Raw genomic sequence first — 17,565 nt, forward strand, 5'->3', positions numbered from 1 at the left:
AGCACTACCCCATGTCCCCAGGTGCCACATCCACAGGGTTTGAAATCCCTCCAGGGATGGGGACTCCACCTGAGCACCCTTTCCAGGAAGGAATTTTCCCCAATATCCAGCCTGAGGCCGTTCCCTCTCCTCCTGTCCCTGTTCCCTGGCAGCAGAGCCCGACCCCCCCGGCTGCCCCCTCCTGTCAGGGACTTGTGCAGAGCCACAAGGTCCCCCCTGAGCTCCTTTGCTCCAGCCTGAGCCCCTTTCCAGCTCCCTCAGGAATTCTCCAGCCCCTTCCCAGCTCTGTTCCCTTCCCTGGACTCCTCCAGCCCCTCAGGGTCTCCTTTGCTCTGAGGGGAAAATCAAAAAGTGGGAGAAAACGTGAGGGGAAAGGAAAGTGAGGGAAGTTTGGGGAGGGCTCTGCTGCAGAGCTTTTCCCTTCTGGATCTTCCTTTTCTCCAGGCTGAGCCCCTTTCCAGCTCCCTCAGGAGTTCTCCGGCCCCTTCCCAGCCCCATTCCCTTCCCTGGACACCCCCAGCCCCTCAATGTCCTCCTTGTGCTGAGGGGCCCAGGTTATCCCTAAAATCCCCAGGGTTTCCCAGAGAGGACATCAGTGGGAGGGACAGCAGAGGTGCTCTGGGTCATGGCCTGGGGAACCCTTTGGAGCACAACACCGGGAATTACCTTCCCTGCATGGGGTAGAGAGAGGCCATGGCCTTTGGAATTGATCATTGTGAGATAATTTTCCCATTTTGCCATCTTCAAACTTCCTTCCCATTGGAATTCCGTGGCAGCAGGGTCAGCTTCAATTTTCCCTGGAAAGTCAATAAGATCCGTGTGAGCTTTGTGCTTCAACTCCTGCTCGATTTGCTGGTGTTATCCCTCAGCCTGTTCCAGCTGAATTCCTGCTGTTTTCCACAAGCTGCTCCAGGACTTTGGTTTTTCCAGGGGTTCAGGACGTCAGGAACCAGCATTTAATCCCAGCTGGAAAGTTGGAGCTCTGGGATTCTGCTCATGGTATCCCACTTCTTCTGTGGCTGCACGGGATGTGCTCGTAGAATATTCCCAATCCTGGAAATCCCTTAATGAGACAGGAAATTTAAATTTAAAAAAGTCTGTGCTCATTTTAAGTGCCTGGTAATGGTGAAAAAAAAAAAGATATTTATGGATCTCTCCCTCATGGATTTTGTCCCAACAATTTCTAAGGAAACTATTCCTTTTAAACAGAAAAATTAGGATGAAATGCCAAGCGGCTTTTTATATTTATTGTGAGGTTATTCCTTGTTTTTCCATGAGGAAAAACTGCCTTTCCCTTCTGGAATGAGCCCAAATCCAGCTGGAATTTAGTGCTCCTAAGTGTTCACTCTCTTCTTCCCAGTTACTCATTCCCAGGATTTGATACAAAATTCCAACAGAGAACCCTTGGAGAAAATGGGATTGCAGGGAAAGGGTGGAATTAGGTCGCTGCCAGTGACAAGGTTTGTGTAATCCCAAATTTCAGTCATGTGGAAGAATTTGGGAATAGGTGCTCTCTGTATTCCCTGATCTGTTCCCAAGTTATTCATTAATATCTGTAGTAATTAATAGATAAATTATAATGAGGTTGTTCCCCAGCATTAAGAAGCAAATGGGGGCGGGGAAGGGAAATAAAAGAAACATTTTAATGGAAATTCTCCATAAAAAAAAAGTAGGAAATAATTGATTTTTTTTTTTTTTAGTAGGGCATTCCTAAATATCAGAAATACTCCTAAGTATTTTTAATTTGCTTTTTGATCCTTTCCCCTTCCTATTAATGAGGAAAATGGAGATCTCTGGATAATTCTCCAGGAGAACAAAGGAATTTGCCTGTTGGTAATGAGGGCTCTGCTGTCCATGGGCACAGCCTCATCCCCCAGCTCCTCTGGGAGCTGATTCATCCCATTCCCGAGCCGAGATCCCGGGAGAGAGAGGAGCTCCCAGTGTGAGACAGAACTCTCAGCATAATTGGGGGCACACCTCGTGATTGTATCCCAAATTAAAAGTCGGGAGCAATCCTGATCCCTGTGAAAGTAGAATTCTGCTGGAAGAGAGCCCAGCTCTATTTTTTGGGATCTTGAGCATATTTTTAATGGGTGCCTTCTCCTGGTTTTGTGTGGATAACAAGAACACCTTTATTTGGGCTGAGATGAGTCAGGAGCCAGAGTTTGTAATAAATCCAACCTGGATTTAAAAAACCAGGGAAAAGATCCCAAAGCAGTGAGGAAAACTCCCCTTTTGGGATTAGTGCAGCTCTGCATTACCAAGGAATTGGAGTTTTCCTTTACTAGTTTGGAATATGAAGAAATCAAGGAATTCCACGGTCCTGCCTTTCCAGATCGATAAACGGCCTGGAAAGGAAAAAGCTCATTTGCCAAGCATTTCACTTGGCTCCATTAATTAACTAATTAATGAATTATCCCGTGCACAGCTCCACGGAGAGGCAGCTGCTCATCCCTCACATCCTGTGCTCCCAATCCCAGCACGTGGATCCGGATCAAGGGGAGCTGGAGGCAGCTCTGGGATTTTCCCTGGATGCTGATGGGCTCTTCTGTCCCGTTCCAGGGGTGGTGAAGGTGGATTATGGAGATGTTTCCCTCAGGAAAGCCCTTCAGGAGAGCTGGAGGTGGCTCCAGGATTTTCCCTGGATGCTGATGGGCTCTTCTGTCCCGTTCCAGGGGTGGTGAAGGTGGATTATGGAGATGTTTCCCTCAGGAAAGCCCTTCAGGAGAGCTGGAGGTGGCTCCAGGATTTTCCCTGGATGCTGATGGGCTCTTCTGTCCCGTTCCAGGGGTGGTGAAGGTGGATTATGGAGATGTTTCTGCCAGGAAGGCCCTGCGGGAGAGCCTCCACTGCAAACCCTTCTCCTGGTACCTGGAGAACGTCTACCCTGACTCGCAGATCCCACGGCGCTACTACTCCCTGGGAGAGGTACGGGCCCTGCCCTGGGATGGAATAAACTGGGAAGGGCAGCAATCCAGGAGAGCAGGAAACCAGTAAAGAAAGGAAACCAGTAAAGAAAGGAAACCAGTAAAGAAAGGAGACAAGGAAGTGAAGGAAACCAGGAGAAGAGAAAACCAGGAAGTGAAGGAAATGAGTCTGTGCAGGAAACCAGTAGTACCACAAACTAGTAAGTAAAGAACTGGAAACCAGTAAGTAAAGAACACCAGTAAGTCCAGGAAACCAGTTACTCCAGCAAACCAGTAAAGTCTAGGAAACCAGGAAAAGCAATAAATAAAGGAAACCAGTAAGAACTGGAAACCAGTAAGCAAAGGAAACCGATCTTACAGGTAACCAGTAACTACAGCAAACTAGCAAGTAAAGAAAACCAGTAAGAACTGGAAACCAATAGTGCAGGCAAACAGTAACTACAACAAACCAGTAGTACAGGAAACCAGTAGGAACTGGAAACCAGTAAGTAAAGAACACCAGTAATTACAGGAAACCAGTAAGTGCAGCAAACCAGTAAGTCCAGGAAACCAGGAAAACCAATAAATAAAGGAAACCAGTAAGCAAAGGAAACCAGTAAGTACAACAAACTGACAAGCACAAGAAACCAGTAAGAACTGGAAGCCCATAAGTAAAGAAAACCAGTAAATAAAGGAAACCAATAGTGCAGAAAACCAGTAAATGCATGGTAAGTAAAGGAAGCCAGTAGTACAAGGAACCAGTAAGAACTGGAAACCTGCGAGGAAAGAAAACCAGTGGGAGAGGAAACCAATCATACAGGAAACCAGTAGCTACAACAAACCAGTAAGTGCAGCAAACCAGTAAATGAAACCAGTAACTTCAGCAAACCAGTAAATAAAGGAAACCAGTCGTACTGGAAACCAGTAACTGTAATAAACCAGTAGTACTGGAAAACCAGTAAGTAAAGGAAATCAGTAATGCAGGAAACCAGTGAGTAAAGGAAAATGAATAGTACAGGAAACCAGTAGGAACTGGAAACCAGTAAGTAACGAAAACCAGTAGTACAGGAAACCAGTAAGTGCAGGGAAGCAGGAGGTGTCCAGAGCCAATGGGGCCATTCCCAAGGGGCTGAGGTGGCTTTGGAGCCAGGACTCAGGTGCTGGAGTTCCCTCCTTGTCTCTTGGTCCTCTTTAGTTCTTATTTCTCTCTTTCTGTGTTGCTTTACGTCCTTTTCGAGGGGAAGTCGCTGTTCCAAACGTGTTCCCTCTCCTTTAAAATCTCCCTTTGAATGGAGTGTCTGTTCCAAATGCTCACCAGCCAGACTGATCTCCCAACGGAGCAGGAGACTGGAAGAGTGAAGTTTAGGATTAATATTTTGACATGAGGAATATGCAGCTGTTGAGGGGAACCTTCCATCATCATTTATTGCTTAGAAAGAGACTGAAAATGGCTTTTTTGGGATTTTTTTTGGTAAAGAAATGTTTGTTCACCGAGTGTTTTTCAGCCTGGAGCTGAGGATCATGGACATTCCTGTTAATCCCAAGGTTCTGGGACCACCAGGAGCTGGAATTTCTTTCAAATCCAACAAATTCACAGTTAAAAATATTCCATTGGGTTGTTCCTACTCTGCCTTTTAAAAGCTCTGGAATGGGTTGATTTAAATGTGATGGAATAACAATCGAAGGATTGGATGATGGAATAACACTCCAAGGAACAAATGGCTTTTTTTGACAGCCAGGGAAGCGATTTCCCATTGAAATTTGCCATTGTAGGCAGGGATAAAAGGCACTGGAGGATTCCCAGTTTAATCCTGCCAAAACAAAGGGAAGTGTGGCTTTCCAGCGAGGAAAGGACTTGTCTAAGGAATGTCAAATAAAGTGGGATTGTGCCAGGTTGGCAGGCTGGAAAATGGGAAGAGAAAGGCAGAAAATAGTGATTAAAACACCTGATTTGTGCAGTGGGGCCTCAGTTTCCATGGAAACAGCAGCTCAGGCAGGAGCTGGGAATGCAACCCCTGCTTGGCTGTTCCAGTGGAGCAGGAAGAGGGAATTTTAGCCTTAAAGCAGAGAAATGGGGGAGTTTTAAGGCATTGGAAGAGCATTTTTTGGACATTTTCCTGCCTTTCAGCAGAGATTTGGGCAGGATTTGGTCCATCCAAGCTGGAGCAGCAGCATTAGGTCACAAATGATCCATGTCCTGCCCTGGATGGGCTTGGCCAGGCTCCTCCTCAGCCCAAATCCAAGGGAAAATGATGTAAATCAAACAAGATCAGCACCAGGCCTCAAAGGGCATTTCCCAAGTGAGGATTTTGTTCTTTTCTAGGATAAACAGGGAGAAAAAGAGTGGAGATTTGGGATAATCATCCTGAATTCCCTCGTGGCTTGACATGGAATGGAGCTGGGACAGTGGGAGGTGTCCCTGGCCACGGATGAGCTTTGAGGCCACTTCCAACCCAAACCATTCCATGGCTCTTTGGGAACGTGATCTGTTTACAAAGTGCAATTTTCTGCACAAATGGGACAGCTCCAGGAAGTTTTTCAGGGAACATTTCACCTCTTTTCCTTCTCCAGATCAGGAACGTTGAAACCAACCAGTGCTTGGACAACATGGGCCGCAAGGAGAACGAAAAAGTGGGATTTTTCAACTGCCATGGCATGGGAGGGAACCAGGTAAACAAAACCAGGGAAAAGTGGCTTGTTTGGCCAAGAATTCCTTCAGAATATTTAAAATATCCATCTCAATTCTGGTTTAGATTTTTTTGAAAATAATGGAAAAATAATCAATGAGAGCTCTGGAATATTCCGGATTTTAAGAGTACTCAGCCATTTTCTTCCATTTCAGCTCCAGATGTTTTGGGAATATTGGTGCATATCCATAGGAAGTATCCCAGGGAATATATTGAATATAATCCTGCTGTCATTTAATAATCAATTCAACATTCCAGACATGAGCATTAGGGAATTTGATAATGAATTTGAATTTATTTTCATGCAAATGAAAGGGGCAGGACTCTCCATGAATGTGGCTGGATCCATCTGTTCCGAGTGTGTGGAGGGAAGAGAAATATCCAGGATATTCATGGAAGTTCAGTTCTTTAGTGGAATTCCAATAGTAGGAGTGGGAAAGTGGATGGAATTCTTGGTCTTGTGCCCAGTGGCTCTGGGTTAATTAGAATAAAATTTGCATATCCCAGTGGGTATTCAAATTAGCAGGGCTGCTTCACGTGGGGTTTGGGGTGAAAATTATAATTAAGGGACTTTTAAATTAATGAAATGAGTTCTATTTTAATTCATTACAAGTTTTAATTAATTACGTATATCATTTTCCGGGGGGCGGTGCCAGCCTGGCACGGCCACCATTCCCTGGTGGCTCCGGGATTCCAGCCACCTGCTCCTGGGGGAAGGCTGGGATGCTCCGTGTTCCCATCCCTGATTTATCCTGGAGGTTCATCCCAACTCCTGCCACTCCTCCTGCCCCTTCCTCCATCCTCACTTGGCCTCATTTCGCTGCTTTTGGGTTGGAAAACCTTTCCCTTCTCCTGAATTCCAATGGATTTCTCCAAGGAAAGGCTCCTTCAGCTCCTGAGACACCCCGGGGCTGCTCCCAGGGCTGGCTTTGGAGCCTGCAGCCCTTTCCCAGCCCCGCTTTGTGTTCCAGGTGTTCTCCTACACGGCGGACAAGGAGATCCGCACGGACGACCTGTGCCTGGACGTGTCGCGGCTCAACGGCCCCGTGCTCATGCTCAAGTGCCACCACCTGAGGGGCAACCAGCTCTGGGAGTACGATGCCGAGGTATCCCGGGGCTGGCCGTGGTTTTGGGACAATCCCAGCATCCCTGAGGCTGCAAAAGCCCTCCCAGCCCATGGAGTCCCGGCTGTGCCCAGTGCCCACCTTGTCCCCAGCCCAGGGCACTGAGTGCCACCTCCAGGGATGGGCACTGCACCATTCCCTGGGCAGCCATTCCAATGTTTAAGAACTCTTTCCGTGGGGAAATTCCTCCTCATGTGCAGCCTGAGCCTGGAAAAGGCCTCCAAGGTGATCAAGTCCAAGCTGTGCCCCATCCCCACCTTGTCCCAAACCAGCCACGTGCAGGAATTCCTGGGACACCTCCAGGGGTGGGCACTCCACCATTCCCTGGGCAGTTCCGATCGTGGACCACCCTTTCCATGGGGAAATTCCTGCTGTTGTCCACCCTGCCCCTCCCCTGGCCCTGCCTGAGGCCATTCCCTCTCATCCACATCTGCCTTCGGTGTGGATTTGCTCCTGAGCTGATCTGGTGATGCCCAGTGGAATTTTCTGTTCTGCATCCCAGGAACATTCAGCATCTCCATGTGATTCTGAACTGGAAATTCCCACCTGGATTTCCCGAGGGGCTTTGCATCCAGTCAGCCTTTCCTTGCTGTGGGGCACCACCCCCTCCTCCCATCCTGGTGGAAGGACTCTGGGAATCCAGGGCACTGCTGATTGCAGAGGAAAAAATCCATCAGCTCATGGAAAACTGTTCTAGGCTGCTCCTCCCTCCGTGTCCGTGCTGGGAGCAGCGGGAAGGAGCAGCCTCGGGAACATCCGAGGGAATTTGAGGGGAAAGCCCCGCTAATTCCGGGGTGTTCCCCCTTTGTCCCGTGGGATGTCCCACCTGAGCCTCCCTGGCACAGCCTGAGGCCGTTCCTGGTTTTTCCTGGAGTGGTGGGGATGTCCCTGTGGAGAGGGGTGTCCCTGAGGGAAAAGCTTCCAGGCTGGGGCTTTATTTTCCGTGTAACAACTCCATCCATTCTCATTTTAGTGGGATGAAAAAGTCTGTTCTGGTTTAAAAAGCCTCGTTCCCAGGAGCTGCTGCTGGGCCTTGTTTGGGAGTGGAAGAATCGTGGGCAGTTTTTACAGAAATGAAGGAAAACCCCAAATTCCTTTCATTTTCAGGGACGTTTTCCCAGTTTATTTATTCCAGTTGTGTTAAATGGTGGTTGATCCCTTTCTGGATCCCAGTCTCCTCCTCAGTTTGGCACCTCCATGAGGCAGGAAGTGCCTTTTCCCAGGATTTAAAGGGAGTTCATGTTGAAGAAATGGGATGAAATTCCCAAATTAATATAAAATAATTGTGGAATCTCAGGATTTTATGGCCAAAAATCCTTCTTTTTAAGGGAGACAGGAGATGAAAATTAAAAATTCATGAAAAGACTTGTCCAGCCCTGGCAGCTCCTCATTCCCAGAGGGATTTAGCAGCCATGTGGACATGGGATAATGGCAGTGCTGGGAATGGTTGGACTTTGGGATCTTGGAGGGCTTTTCCAACAGAAACAATTCCATCATTTTCATTTGAACCCCTTTTCTCTTTAACAAGGAGATTCTTTTTCTCCCTGCACACTTTGCAAAGTTTGGGTGGTTTTGGGGATGCTCATTCCAGCAGGAAATCCCTGGGATTTCAGATCTTGCACCTTCCTTCTCTTCATTCCTGAGGAAATGAGGATGAAAATTGATTTTTAATCTGTGTTTTATTGGTTTTGACGGATACTGAGGAATGGCCAGAGGTCCAGGACATGGATTTGGTGGTCCAGGTTCCTGATCCATCTCCAAACCCAACATTCCCTTGCTCCCAGTTGTCCCCAGCAGATGCAGGCAGGGCTCCAGGGATCCAGGGTGGTTTTGTTTGGAGAATTCCTGGGGGATCCCGCTGGATCCAACATTGCTGATGCAGCAGGATCATGGGATCTGCCCTCTGCCACTGGCTCAAGGTGCAGCACCTGAAAATACCAGATTTTCCCACCCTAGAACTGGGATATTCCACGTTGGGCTCAGCAATTCCTCAAGGGATAAATGGAAAAATATCCATGTGAAAAATGAATTCTGTTGGATTTTTCCATGGCTACAAAGGTGGAAAAACACTGATGGATTTGCCGTTGGATTTTTAAAGGTATTTCCAACATTCCACAGGAATTGGTGTCGCCTTCCTGCCTGGAAAGCTGGAATTCTTCCAACACCACACACACACGGAATGGGCCGGGTTTTCCCTTAAACTGAGCAGCATTTCCCAGGAATTGTGTAAATCCCGGCTCGGCCATGAGATGGAGCTCCTAGAGCAGGAATTCTCCAGGTTTTCATGGCATCTCCAAGGGTTGGCCGCTTGTTCTCCTGGAAAACAACCCATTGCATTCCCTATCCCTGGATTTCTTGACCAAATCCTTTTATTATCAATTCTCCTTGGAATATTCAGATTCCAGCTGCCCATTTTCCCTTGAATTGCTTTATTGCCATTAATTATATATTTATTGGTGTATTATTAACCTCCAAACATTCCTAACATCCAGGATTGATTTCCCAAGGACACAACCAGTTGTGATATTCCAATTTGTTTTTCCCCAGAGAAACAGTTCTGGGATATTTCCTGGATCCCTTGTTTGGATTAATTTGGTTTTCCAGCAGGATTACACTGAGTTTTCCTTTCCTTGCTTATTCAGGAATTGCACAGAAGGATTTGGGGTGGTTTCTAGGGATTTTTAGGAATTCTGGCTTGGCACTGGACAACGAAAGCTGGACATGGAATAATCCTAAAAAGGGATTTCCCAAAGGGACTTTCAGGGAATTTTCTATGATTTCCTGCCATTATTAATTGTTTATAATCTCCTAATTGAGTTTAATTTGTGGTATTTCAATATTGCATAAATTCCAGGCTCCCACAGCCAGGGTGATTCCCGTTGTGGCATCCAGGGAAACCTCTGGGTGTGGAGAGGGATGAAATCTTGGCACGTGGCACGCAGGAAGGAATCCAGGGAAAAAATAAGGCTGGAAACGTGTCACAGGTGATAGGAAGGAGTTGAATTCCTTGTGGATGGATGGTGATGTCAGGGTTTGTTCCTGACAAATCCTCAGGGTTTACTCCTGGCGGATCCCTCAGGATTTACTCCTGGAAAATCCCTCAGGATTTACTCCTGGTGGATCCCTCAGGGTTTATTTCTGATGGACCCCTCAGGGTTTATTCCAAGGCTGCCAGAGCTCCAGGAATGTTTGGACAACGCTCTCAGGGACAGGATGGGATTGTTGGGATATCCTGGCAGGGTTGGGGGTTGGATCAGTGATCCCTATGGATCCCTTCCCACTCAGAATTCCATGGGTTTTTCCTGTATAATTGCCACTGTTTGCCCCTAATCACGGTGTCCATGCAAAGCTGTGGAATTTCCATCCAGGGAGAGCTGAGGGGCTGCACAAAAGATGGATTTTGGGTCTCTGACTCCACTTTCCTTTTGTCTTCCCTTCCCTCAGTATTTTGGGAAATGGGAATATAGCTTCGAGGTAAGTCTGGTGCCATCCCTGTGCCACATCCCAACCCCTGGAGCAGCTCCTCCAGCAGTGCCTGTAGCAGTGCCCTCACTCCGTGCTTCTCCACAGCTGCTGCTCCAACATTCCAGAGCTTCCCGCTCCCTGAGCCAGGCTGGGAGAGCTGGGAATGTTCCCCTGGAGAAGGGAGGGATCCAGGGAGAGCTCCGAGCCCCTGGCAGGGCCTTGTAATTGGGGACAAGGGCTGGAGGGACAGGACACAGGGAATGGCTTCCCAGTGCCAGAGGGCAGGGATGGGTGGGAGATTGGGCAGGAATCCTGGCTGGGAGGGTGGGCAGGCCCTGGCACAGGTTATTCCATGGATGCCCCTGGATCCCTGGAAGAAGTGTCCAAGGCCAGGCTGGACATTGGGGCTGGGAGCAGTCTGGGATAGTGGGAGGTGTCCCTGCCCATGGATTGGGATGGGATTTAATGTCCTTCCATCCCAAACCATTCCATGAATCCACGTACCAGGAAAAGCCTGCTCGGATTCCCAGCATCACGTTTATCCTCATGTGAGAAATCAGCTACCTTTGGATATTTAATATCCTGTAAACAGCCGGGAGAGAATTCCAAGTCCTTTATTCAAGGACCTCTGCTTTCCCTGGAAAGATTCACAGACAGATGGGAACGGGGAGCGCTGATCCCGAGTGATCCAGCCCTGATGTCCCTGGCAGTGACTCCAAGTGACATTTTAGGGACACTTGGCCTTGGTATTTTTAGTGGCTCCTTTATCCTCACGTCACTTTTTCCATTCCCAAGCCAAAAACATGGAAAAGGAGAGGGTGAGGGCTGGGATGTAGGAAGAGCATTCCAGCTGCTCCAGCCCTGGTGCCACAGTGATGGGGTGACAGTGGGAAGAGTTTAGGGAAGGGGAAGCTTCCCTTCATCTCACCTCACCTGGAGTTGGCACCGGGAAGGAACAGCTGGAATTGTCGTTGGGAAAAGAAGTCAGAAATGTTTAATTAATTCTATTTTTAATTGGGTCGTTCCCAAAGGGGATTCAGGGTGGCTTGTGCAGGAAAAACCCCATCCGTGCCTGGATCTTTGCAGTGGGGAATTGCAGCCATCCAAGGGGCTGGAGAGGCGGGATTGGGAGCCACAACCCGCTCTGGATCGTGGGAATGGTCTCAAGAGCAGGGCGGAGATTTTGGGTGGAGCTAAGCCCATGAATTTCCCTCTGGAAGTCCATGCCAGTGCATGAATTTCCCTCTGGATATTCATATTTGTCCCTGGAGCATTCCCAGCCCTTCTCCATCAGTAACTTTATCCCTGGAGCATTCCCAGCCCTTCTCCATCAGTAACTTTATCCCTGGAGCATTCCCAGCCCCTTCTCCATCAATGACTTTATCCCTGGAGCATTCCCAGCCCACTCTCCATCAGTAACTTTATCCCTGGAGCATTCCCAGCCCTTCTCCATCAGTAACTTTATCCCTGGAGCATTCCCAGCCCCTTCTCCATCAATGACTTTATCCCTGGAGCATTCCCAGCCCACTCTCCATCAGTAACTTTATCCCTGGAGCATTCCCAGCCCGTTCTCCATCAGTAACTTTATCCCTGGAGCATTCCCAGCCCCTTCTCCATCAGTAACTTTATCCCTGGAGCATTCCCAGCCCCTTCTCCATCAGCAACTTTGGCCCTGGAGCATTCCCAGCCCCTTCTCCATCAGTAACTTCATCCCTGGAACATTCCCAGCCCCTTCTCCATCAATGACTTTATCCCTGGACCATTCCCAGCCCCTTCTCCATCAGTAACTTTACCCCTGGAGCATTCCCAGCCCTTTCTCCATTAGTAACTCCCAGTCTAGCCCTGTGTGTTTTCCCTGCTCTTCCTGCTGACCATTCCCGCTTTTCCAGAGGCGCACATTCCTGCACATCATCACGCAGTCGTGCCTGACGCTGGGCAGGATCGAGGATGGCTCCCAGGGCCCCACGGTGGAGGCCTGCGATGGCAGCCCCCTGCAGACCTGGATCCTCAGGAATTATTCCCGCCTGGAAGTCTTTAGGAAGATTTACCACAGCCCCACTGACTATTTCCTTTAGGGACGTTGGGATTGGAAGGAAATCTGGGATGTAGTGGGGTAAGGAATTCCCAGGGAATCTTCCCGCGCTGGTCTCTGCTGGAGGAGCTCGGCGGGATTTCTGGCTTGTTTTATTTGGAGGTGAAACGTCGGTGGTTTTTTAACTTCTTCTATCTTTTGGAGGGTCTAAAAAATGGTCATTTTTCTGTAATTGGTAGGTTTCCGTGGAATTCTTTCATGGAATTTTCATGGATTTTTTTTTTTCATTGGATTTTTCGTTGAATTGTATGGATTTTTTTTTCTTGTGGAATTTTCCTAGGATTTTCTTAAATTCTTTCAGAGAGTTTTCCCAGAACTTTCACAGAATTTTCTTACAGTTTTCCCCAGCATTTTCTTACAGTTTTTTTTTCATAGAATTTTCATAGAATTTAATGGAATTTTTCATCAGATTTTAATAGGATTTTCATCAAATTGAGTAGTTCTCCCTAGACTTTTTTCATGGAATTTTCATAGAATCTGATAGAACTTTTCGTATCATTTTCATGTCGTTTAATATCATTTTAAAATATCATTTCCTCAGACTTTCCTTAGAACTTTCCATGCCATTTTCGTAGAATTGCACGGAATTTTTCACACCCTTTTCATATCATTTAACCGAATTTTTTCGTACCGAATTCTTCTATAAAACAAGACAGAAGGGGATTTCGTAGCTTTAGGATAGAACAGATGTTTAGTGTTGGTTTGTCTTGGTGATTATTAGTTACTAGCAATTATTAGTGTTAATTATTATTAGCTTTAATTCATTTTAGATGAGTTCAGCTCCCTTGATCTCCTGCTGTCACCGGGATTGTTCCAACCTGCAGGAGGTGAAGGTTTGGTTCTCATTCCAACACATAAAAATCATTCCAGTTGCAAAAGATTTTCTCAAAAAGGGTCGGCTTTTCCTGGAATTCTCCATGGAATTCTCCGTGGGACTTTAGTGGGATTTTCGTGGGATTTTCATGGGATTTTCATAGAAATTTCATGTGATTTTCATGGAATGTTCATAGACATTTCATGGGATTTTCATAGAAATTTCATGGGATTTTCATGGGATATTCATGGGATTTTCATGGGATTTTTGTGGGATTTTCATAGAAATCTCATGGGATTTTCATGGGATTTTCATGGGGTTTTTCAGAGGTTTTCGTAGAATTTGATACATGTTTTCATAGAGTTTTTATATAATTGTTCCCAGAATTTTCATCCAATTTTTCATGGAATTCAGAGAGAATTTATTACACTCAGTGGAGGAGCCCAAGGAGTAAAACCAAATTCCTTGTAGGAATTCCCCGGCAGTTCAGTTGGAACGCCAGAAAAAAAGTCTTTTTTTAGTATATTTTAAAAATTTGAGCTATATGGGTGTTCATTTTACATATTTTTATGTCTAGATAAAAATAAAAATGACAAAAATACATGAACTTTAATAGATATCAATTCACACTGCTGAACACCAGTGTAGGTTTATGATGCCAGCTATGACTATAAAGCCATATTATTCCATAAATATGATATTATATAGAAATGTTACAAATAATGAACACAAATGGTGTTTGTGAGCCCGGAGAGCATCAGACACTTGTTAAAATGATTCCTGATCCTCCTTCAGTTATAACAGGATATTATTTGATACTCATTTATATTTTATATTATTTTCTGCTACATTATTTTTATATTAGCTGATATTTCATAATATTCGATATTATTTTAGATTAATTTATATTTTATATTTACATTATATTATTTTTATATGATCTCGTATTTCGTATAGTTCTATATTATTTTATATTAATTTATATTTTATATTTTAATACCCTTTTATATTCTCTCATATTTCATATTATTCTCTATTATATTATTTTATTTTTATATTTTATATTTTTCCTGCTACATTATTCTAATGTTATTTTTCTATGATCTCATATTTCATATTATTCTAATTTATATTGTTTTACATTAATTTATATTTTATATTATTTTCTGCTACATTATTTTTCTATTATCTGATATTTGATATTATTCTAGATTATATTATTTTATACTAATTTATATTTTATATTATTCTTACATATTATTCTTTGTTATATTTTTATATTCATCTAGATTATATTATTTTACATCTTTTTGTTGTCTTACATTTTATATTAATCCATGTGATTTTATACAATATATTAATCTTAATATTTTATATTAATCTATACTATAGCATTTATATCTTATATTTTTATATCATATATAATCTTTTTTATTTTTTTCTATTATTTTATATTTTCTAGTAGTTTTTATTATTTTCTATTATTTACACATTTTATATTTTATTTTATTATATCAGTATTTCTCCTCCTGGGTGAGCCCAAGCCCTCAAGCAGCTCCCACCATCCCAGCCCCCCCTGTGCCTAAGGCAATCCCAAGGTTTGCCCTCAGCCTGGGCTGCTCGGGATGAATTTTGGGATTAATTCCTCTTTTCTCCCCTGTCTGGGAGGCTCCAGGATTTTCCTGCCCATCCTGGTTTTGCTGCTTTGTTCCCTTGCCATAAAATCGGGCTCTGCTCCAGTGGAAGGTCTGCAGGCAGGATTTCAACCCTGAAATTCCCCATTCCCAGGGGTATTGGGAGAGCTGGGAATGTTCCCCTGGAGAAGGGAAGGACACAGGGAGAGCTCCGAGCCCCTTGCAGGGCCTGAAGGGGCTCCAGGAGAGCTGGAGAGGGACTGGGGACAAGGCATGGAGGGACAGGACACAGGGAATGGCTTCCCAGTGCCAGAGGGCAGGGATGGGTGGGAGATTGGGAATTGGGAATTGCTGGCTGGAGGGTGGGCAGGCCCTGGCACAGGGTGCCCAGGGAGTGAGGGAGGGAGCAGCCCTGGCTGTACCTGCCCGCTGTGCAGAATTTCCTGCTCAACTTCCCAGGATTGCTCCGGGAATTTGTTCTCCCAGTGCAACAGTTGGTGTTTTATTCCTTCCCCATCCCTCAGAAATGTGGTGGGAACAGAAGGGGTGTCCCAAGAAGGAAAAATGCCCTGGGAACAGGAGCGTTTCCATGGAATAGTGAGCAGATACGTTTCCATCAGCACCAGTTCCGCTCACAAACATTCCATGTGGCCATGGCCACGGAGGCCAAACTCCTCCATCCGGCAGCTGTGCCTGGGCAATAAGATTTCCTTGGAATTGCCTTCCCTTTGCTGGGGGATGTGTTGGTCCAGCAGAGCTGGGCGGCTCCACGTGGGACGAGGCCGGCAGGCCCTGGGCGCTCCAGGAGCTTCCCACAGCGCTCCACGCCGGGCCTGCAGGAGCTCCCCGACGGGATGTTGGGATTCACGGGAATTCTCTGTCGCCCCTTGCAGAAGCTCACCCTGAGGCACCTGAACAGCAACCAGTGCCTGGCGGAGCCGTCGGAGGAGGACCGGCTGGTGCCCACCATGCGGGAGTGCGGGCCCGGCCGCGCCCAGCAGTGGCTGCTGCGCAACATGACCCTGGCCGCCTGAGCCCGCCGCTCCCGCCGCTCCCGCCGCTCCCGCCGTGCTGGAGAGAGCCCAGTCCCGACCCCAGCCGAGGCACGGGGGCTTCCCGGTGCCACAGGCGCCCCTGGACCCCTCGGAGCCTCCGAGTGATCCAAGGCCTGCTGGTAGCGACTCCAGCGTGCTCCAGAGATTCCACAGGCACCATCCGCTGGAGAAGTTGGGATATGGAGGTGGGGCTGTCACCACGGAGAGGTGGCCCAGTATAAAAGGCCTTGTGGCACCAGTTTGGCACTGGGAGCCATGCTGGGAGGCGTGGCCAGAGCTGGTGGGATGTGCTGGGCTCTCCTGGAAAAGCTGGAGGAGATCCTGGAGAATATCCTGGAGGACCTTGGGTGTTCTCTCGTGCCCAGTGGGATTTGGCAGCACCAAAGCTTCCTGGGTTGTGCTGGGAAAAAATGGGATCTGGTGCTGGGAAAACCAGGCCAAGACTGCACTTCACCAGGAATCCCAACTGGAGACACTGGAATGCTGAGGGGAAGGAACGACACACACAATGGGACCTCAGAGTGGCACAGAGGGAACTGTCCCCTCCTTGCATGGGACTGGAATTGTCCTCTCCATGGGAATGGAACTGGGGCCGGAGCTGGGGCTCAGGGAACAGCTGGAAGGACCCAGACTGCCCCTCTGAGGCCCCCGGAGCCTGGAGAGCCTCCATCCTTCCATCCCCAGCTCATCCATGAATCCCTGCATCCCAGCAGGCCCCAGGCAGAGCTCCGTCCCTGCATCCCCTCCCAGCTCTGCCTCCAGCTGTTCCCGCTCCCGTAGGAATCACAGAGGCTCCTTTCTGCCTTTGGGAATTTTGGGGCTCGATCCTTCTGTGGGTGTGGCTGTTCCCAAAGCGCCGCTGGCACTCGGGAGCTGCTCCCAGCCGGGATGTGGGGACAGGGCCTGTCCATGCGGGGACATTCCCGAAATGTGCTGGGGACATTCCTTTGGGGGCCACCCCAATGCAGCTGTGTCCCTCTCTGGGCTGGGATTTTGGGAATTCTCAGTGCCCAGGGGGTTCAGGAGACTGAAATCCCAGGGCAGCGGGATCCCAGTAGGCGTAAGTGGGGAAATACTTCCCAGGATTTCCCTCACAGATCCCACAACCCTCTGTAAATGCACTGGGTCATTAAAAATGCCGGTATTTTCTGTATCCCGCTCTGGTGGTCATGGATTCATCCTGGGATATCTGGGTATGGTGTAAACTGCAGAGGAAATCTGCTGGATGGATACACAGCGTGAAATGGGAAGCAGGAGGGAGTTAAACTGGGAAAGGGATTGCTGGGTGTGCATGGAGCTGGAATATCCTGGATTAATTTGGACTGGGGGCTCGTCTCCAGGCTCCCTGCCCAAATATTCCTGCTCCTCATCTTCAAATCACCCCCAAAATACAGAATGTGTCTTAAAAGCTCCCCAGAAAGGGGAGATTTTATTCTGCTTCGTAAAAAGAGCAGAAAAACATCAGGATCAAATTGAAACAGGAATTTCCATGCAGGAAAAAAGGAATCAATTATTTGTTTCATCTCCTTCCCGAGGCTTTTGGCCTCACCACAGCCCTGAGTGGGTCCTGTGGCCGGGAATTTGGGAAGGAGGAGGTCGGGAATGTCCTGGGGACCGTGGGGGAGGGCGGTGTCACTTCCCTGTGGAACATCCCCGGCTCCAGACGGGGACAGCTCCACATCCCTGCCCCATCCCAAGGTTCCTCGACGTCGGAGCTATGTATAGAATCCTAATTATAAATTGTAAATATAATTGATACAGGAATATATAATTTCATAATTCCTACAC

At 47.3% G+C, this 17,565-nt stretch overlaps 1 protein-coding gene across 7 annotated transcripts in view; it reads left to right on the forward strand.

Annotated features, from left to right (window-relative positions):
* The window catches only part of GALNT13 (polypeptide N-acetylgalactosaminyltransferase 13), a 52,570-nt gene extending 35,640 nt beyond the window's left edge, over nt 1–16,930 (forward strand). For 6 of the 7 annotated variants that reach the window (XM_069021352.1, XM_069021358.1, XM_069021356.1 and 3 more), the window contains 5 exons: nt 2,789–2,928; nt 5,478–5,576; nt 6,565–6,699; nt 12,072–12,295; nt 15,616–15,698. In XM_069021352.1, the coding sequence (XP_068877453.1) occupies nt 2,789–2,928; nt 5,478–5,576; nt 6,565–6,699; nt 12,072–12,257 (560 nt within the window). In that variant the 3' untranslated portion in view covers nt 12,258–12,295; nt 15,616–15,698. Of the gene's footprint in view, nt 1–2,788; nt 2,929–5,477; nt 5,577–6,564; nt 6,700–12,071; nt 12,296–15,615 lie in introns of all 7 variants that reach the window. The other variant, XM_069021355.1, reaches the window with a different exon arrangement.
* Nucleotides 16,931–17,565: the final 635 nt, after the last annotated feature.

Source organism: Aphelocoma coerulescens, chromosome 7 (assembly GCF_041296385.1).
Source record: "Aphelocoma coerulescens isolate FSJ_1873_10779 chromosome 7, UR_Acoe_1.0, whole genome shotgun sequence".
NCBI classification, from domain to species: Eukaryota; Metazoa; Chordata; class Aves; order Passeriformes; family Corvidae; genus Aphelocoma; species Aphelocoma coerulescens.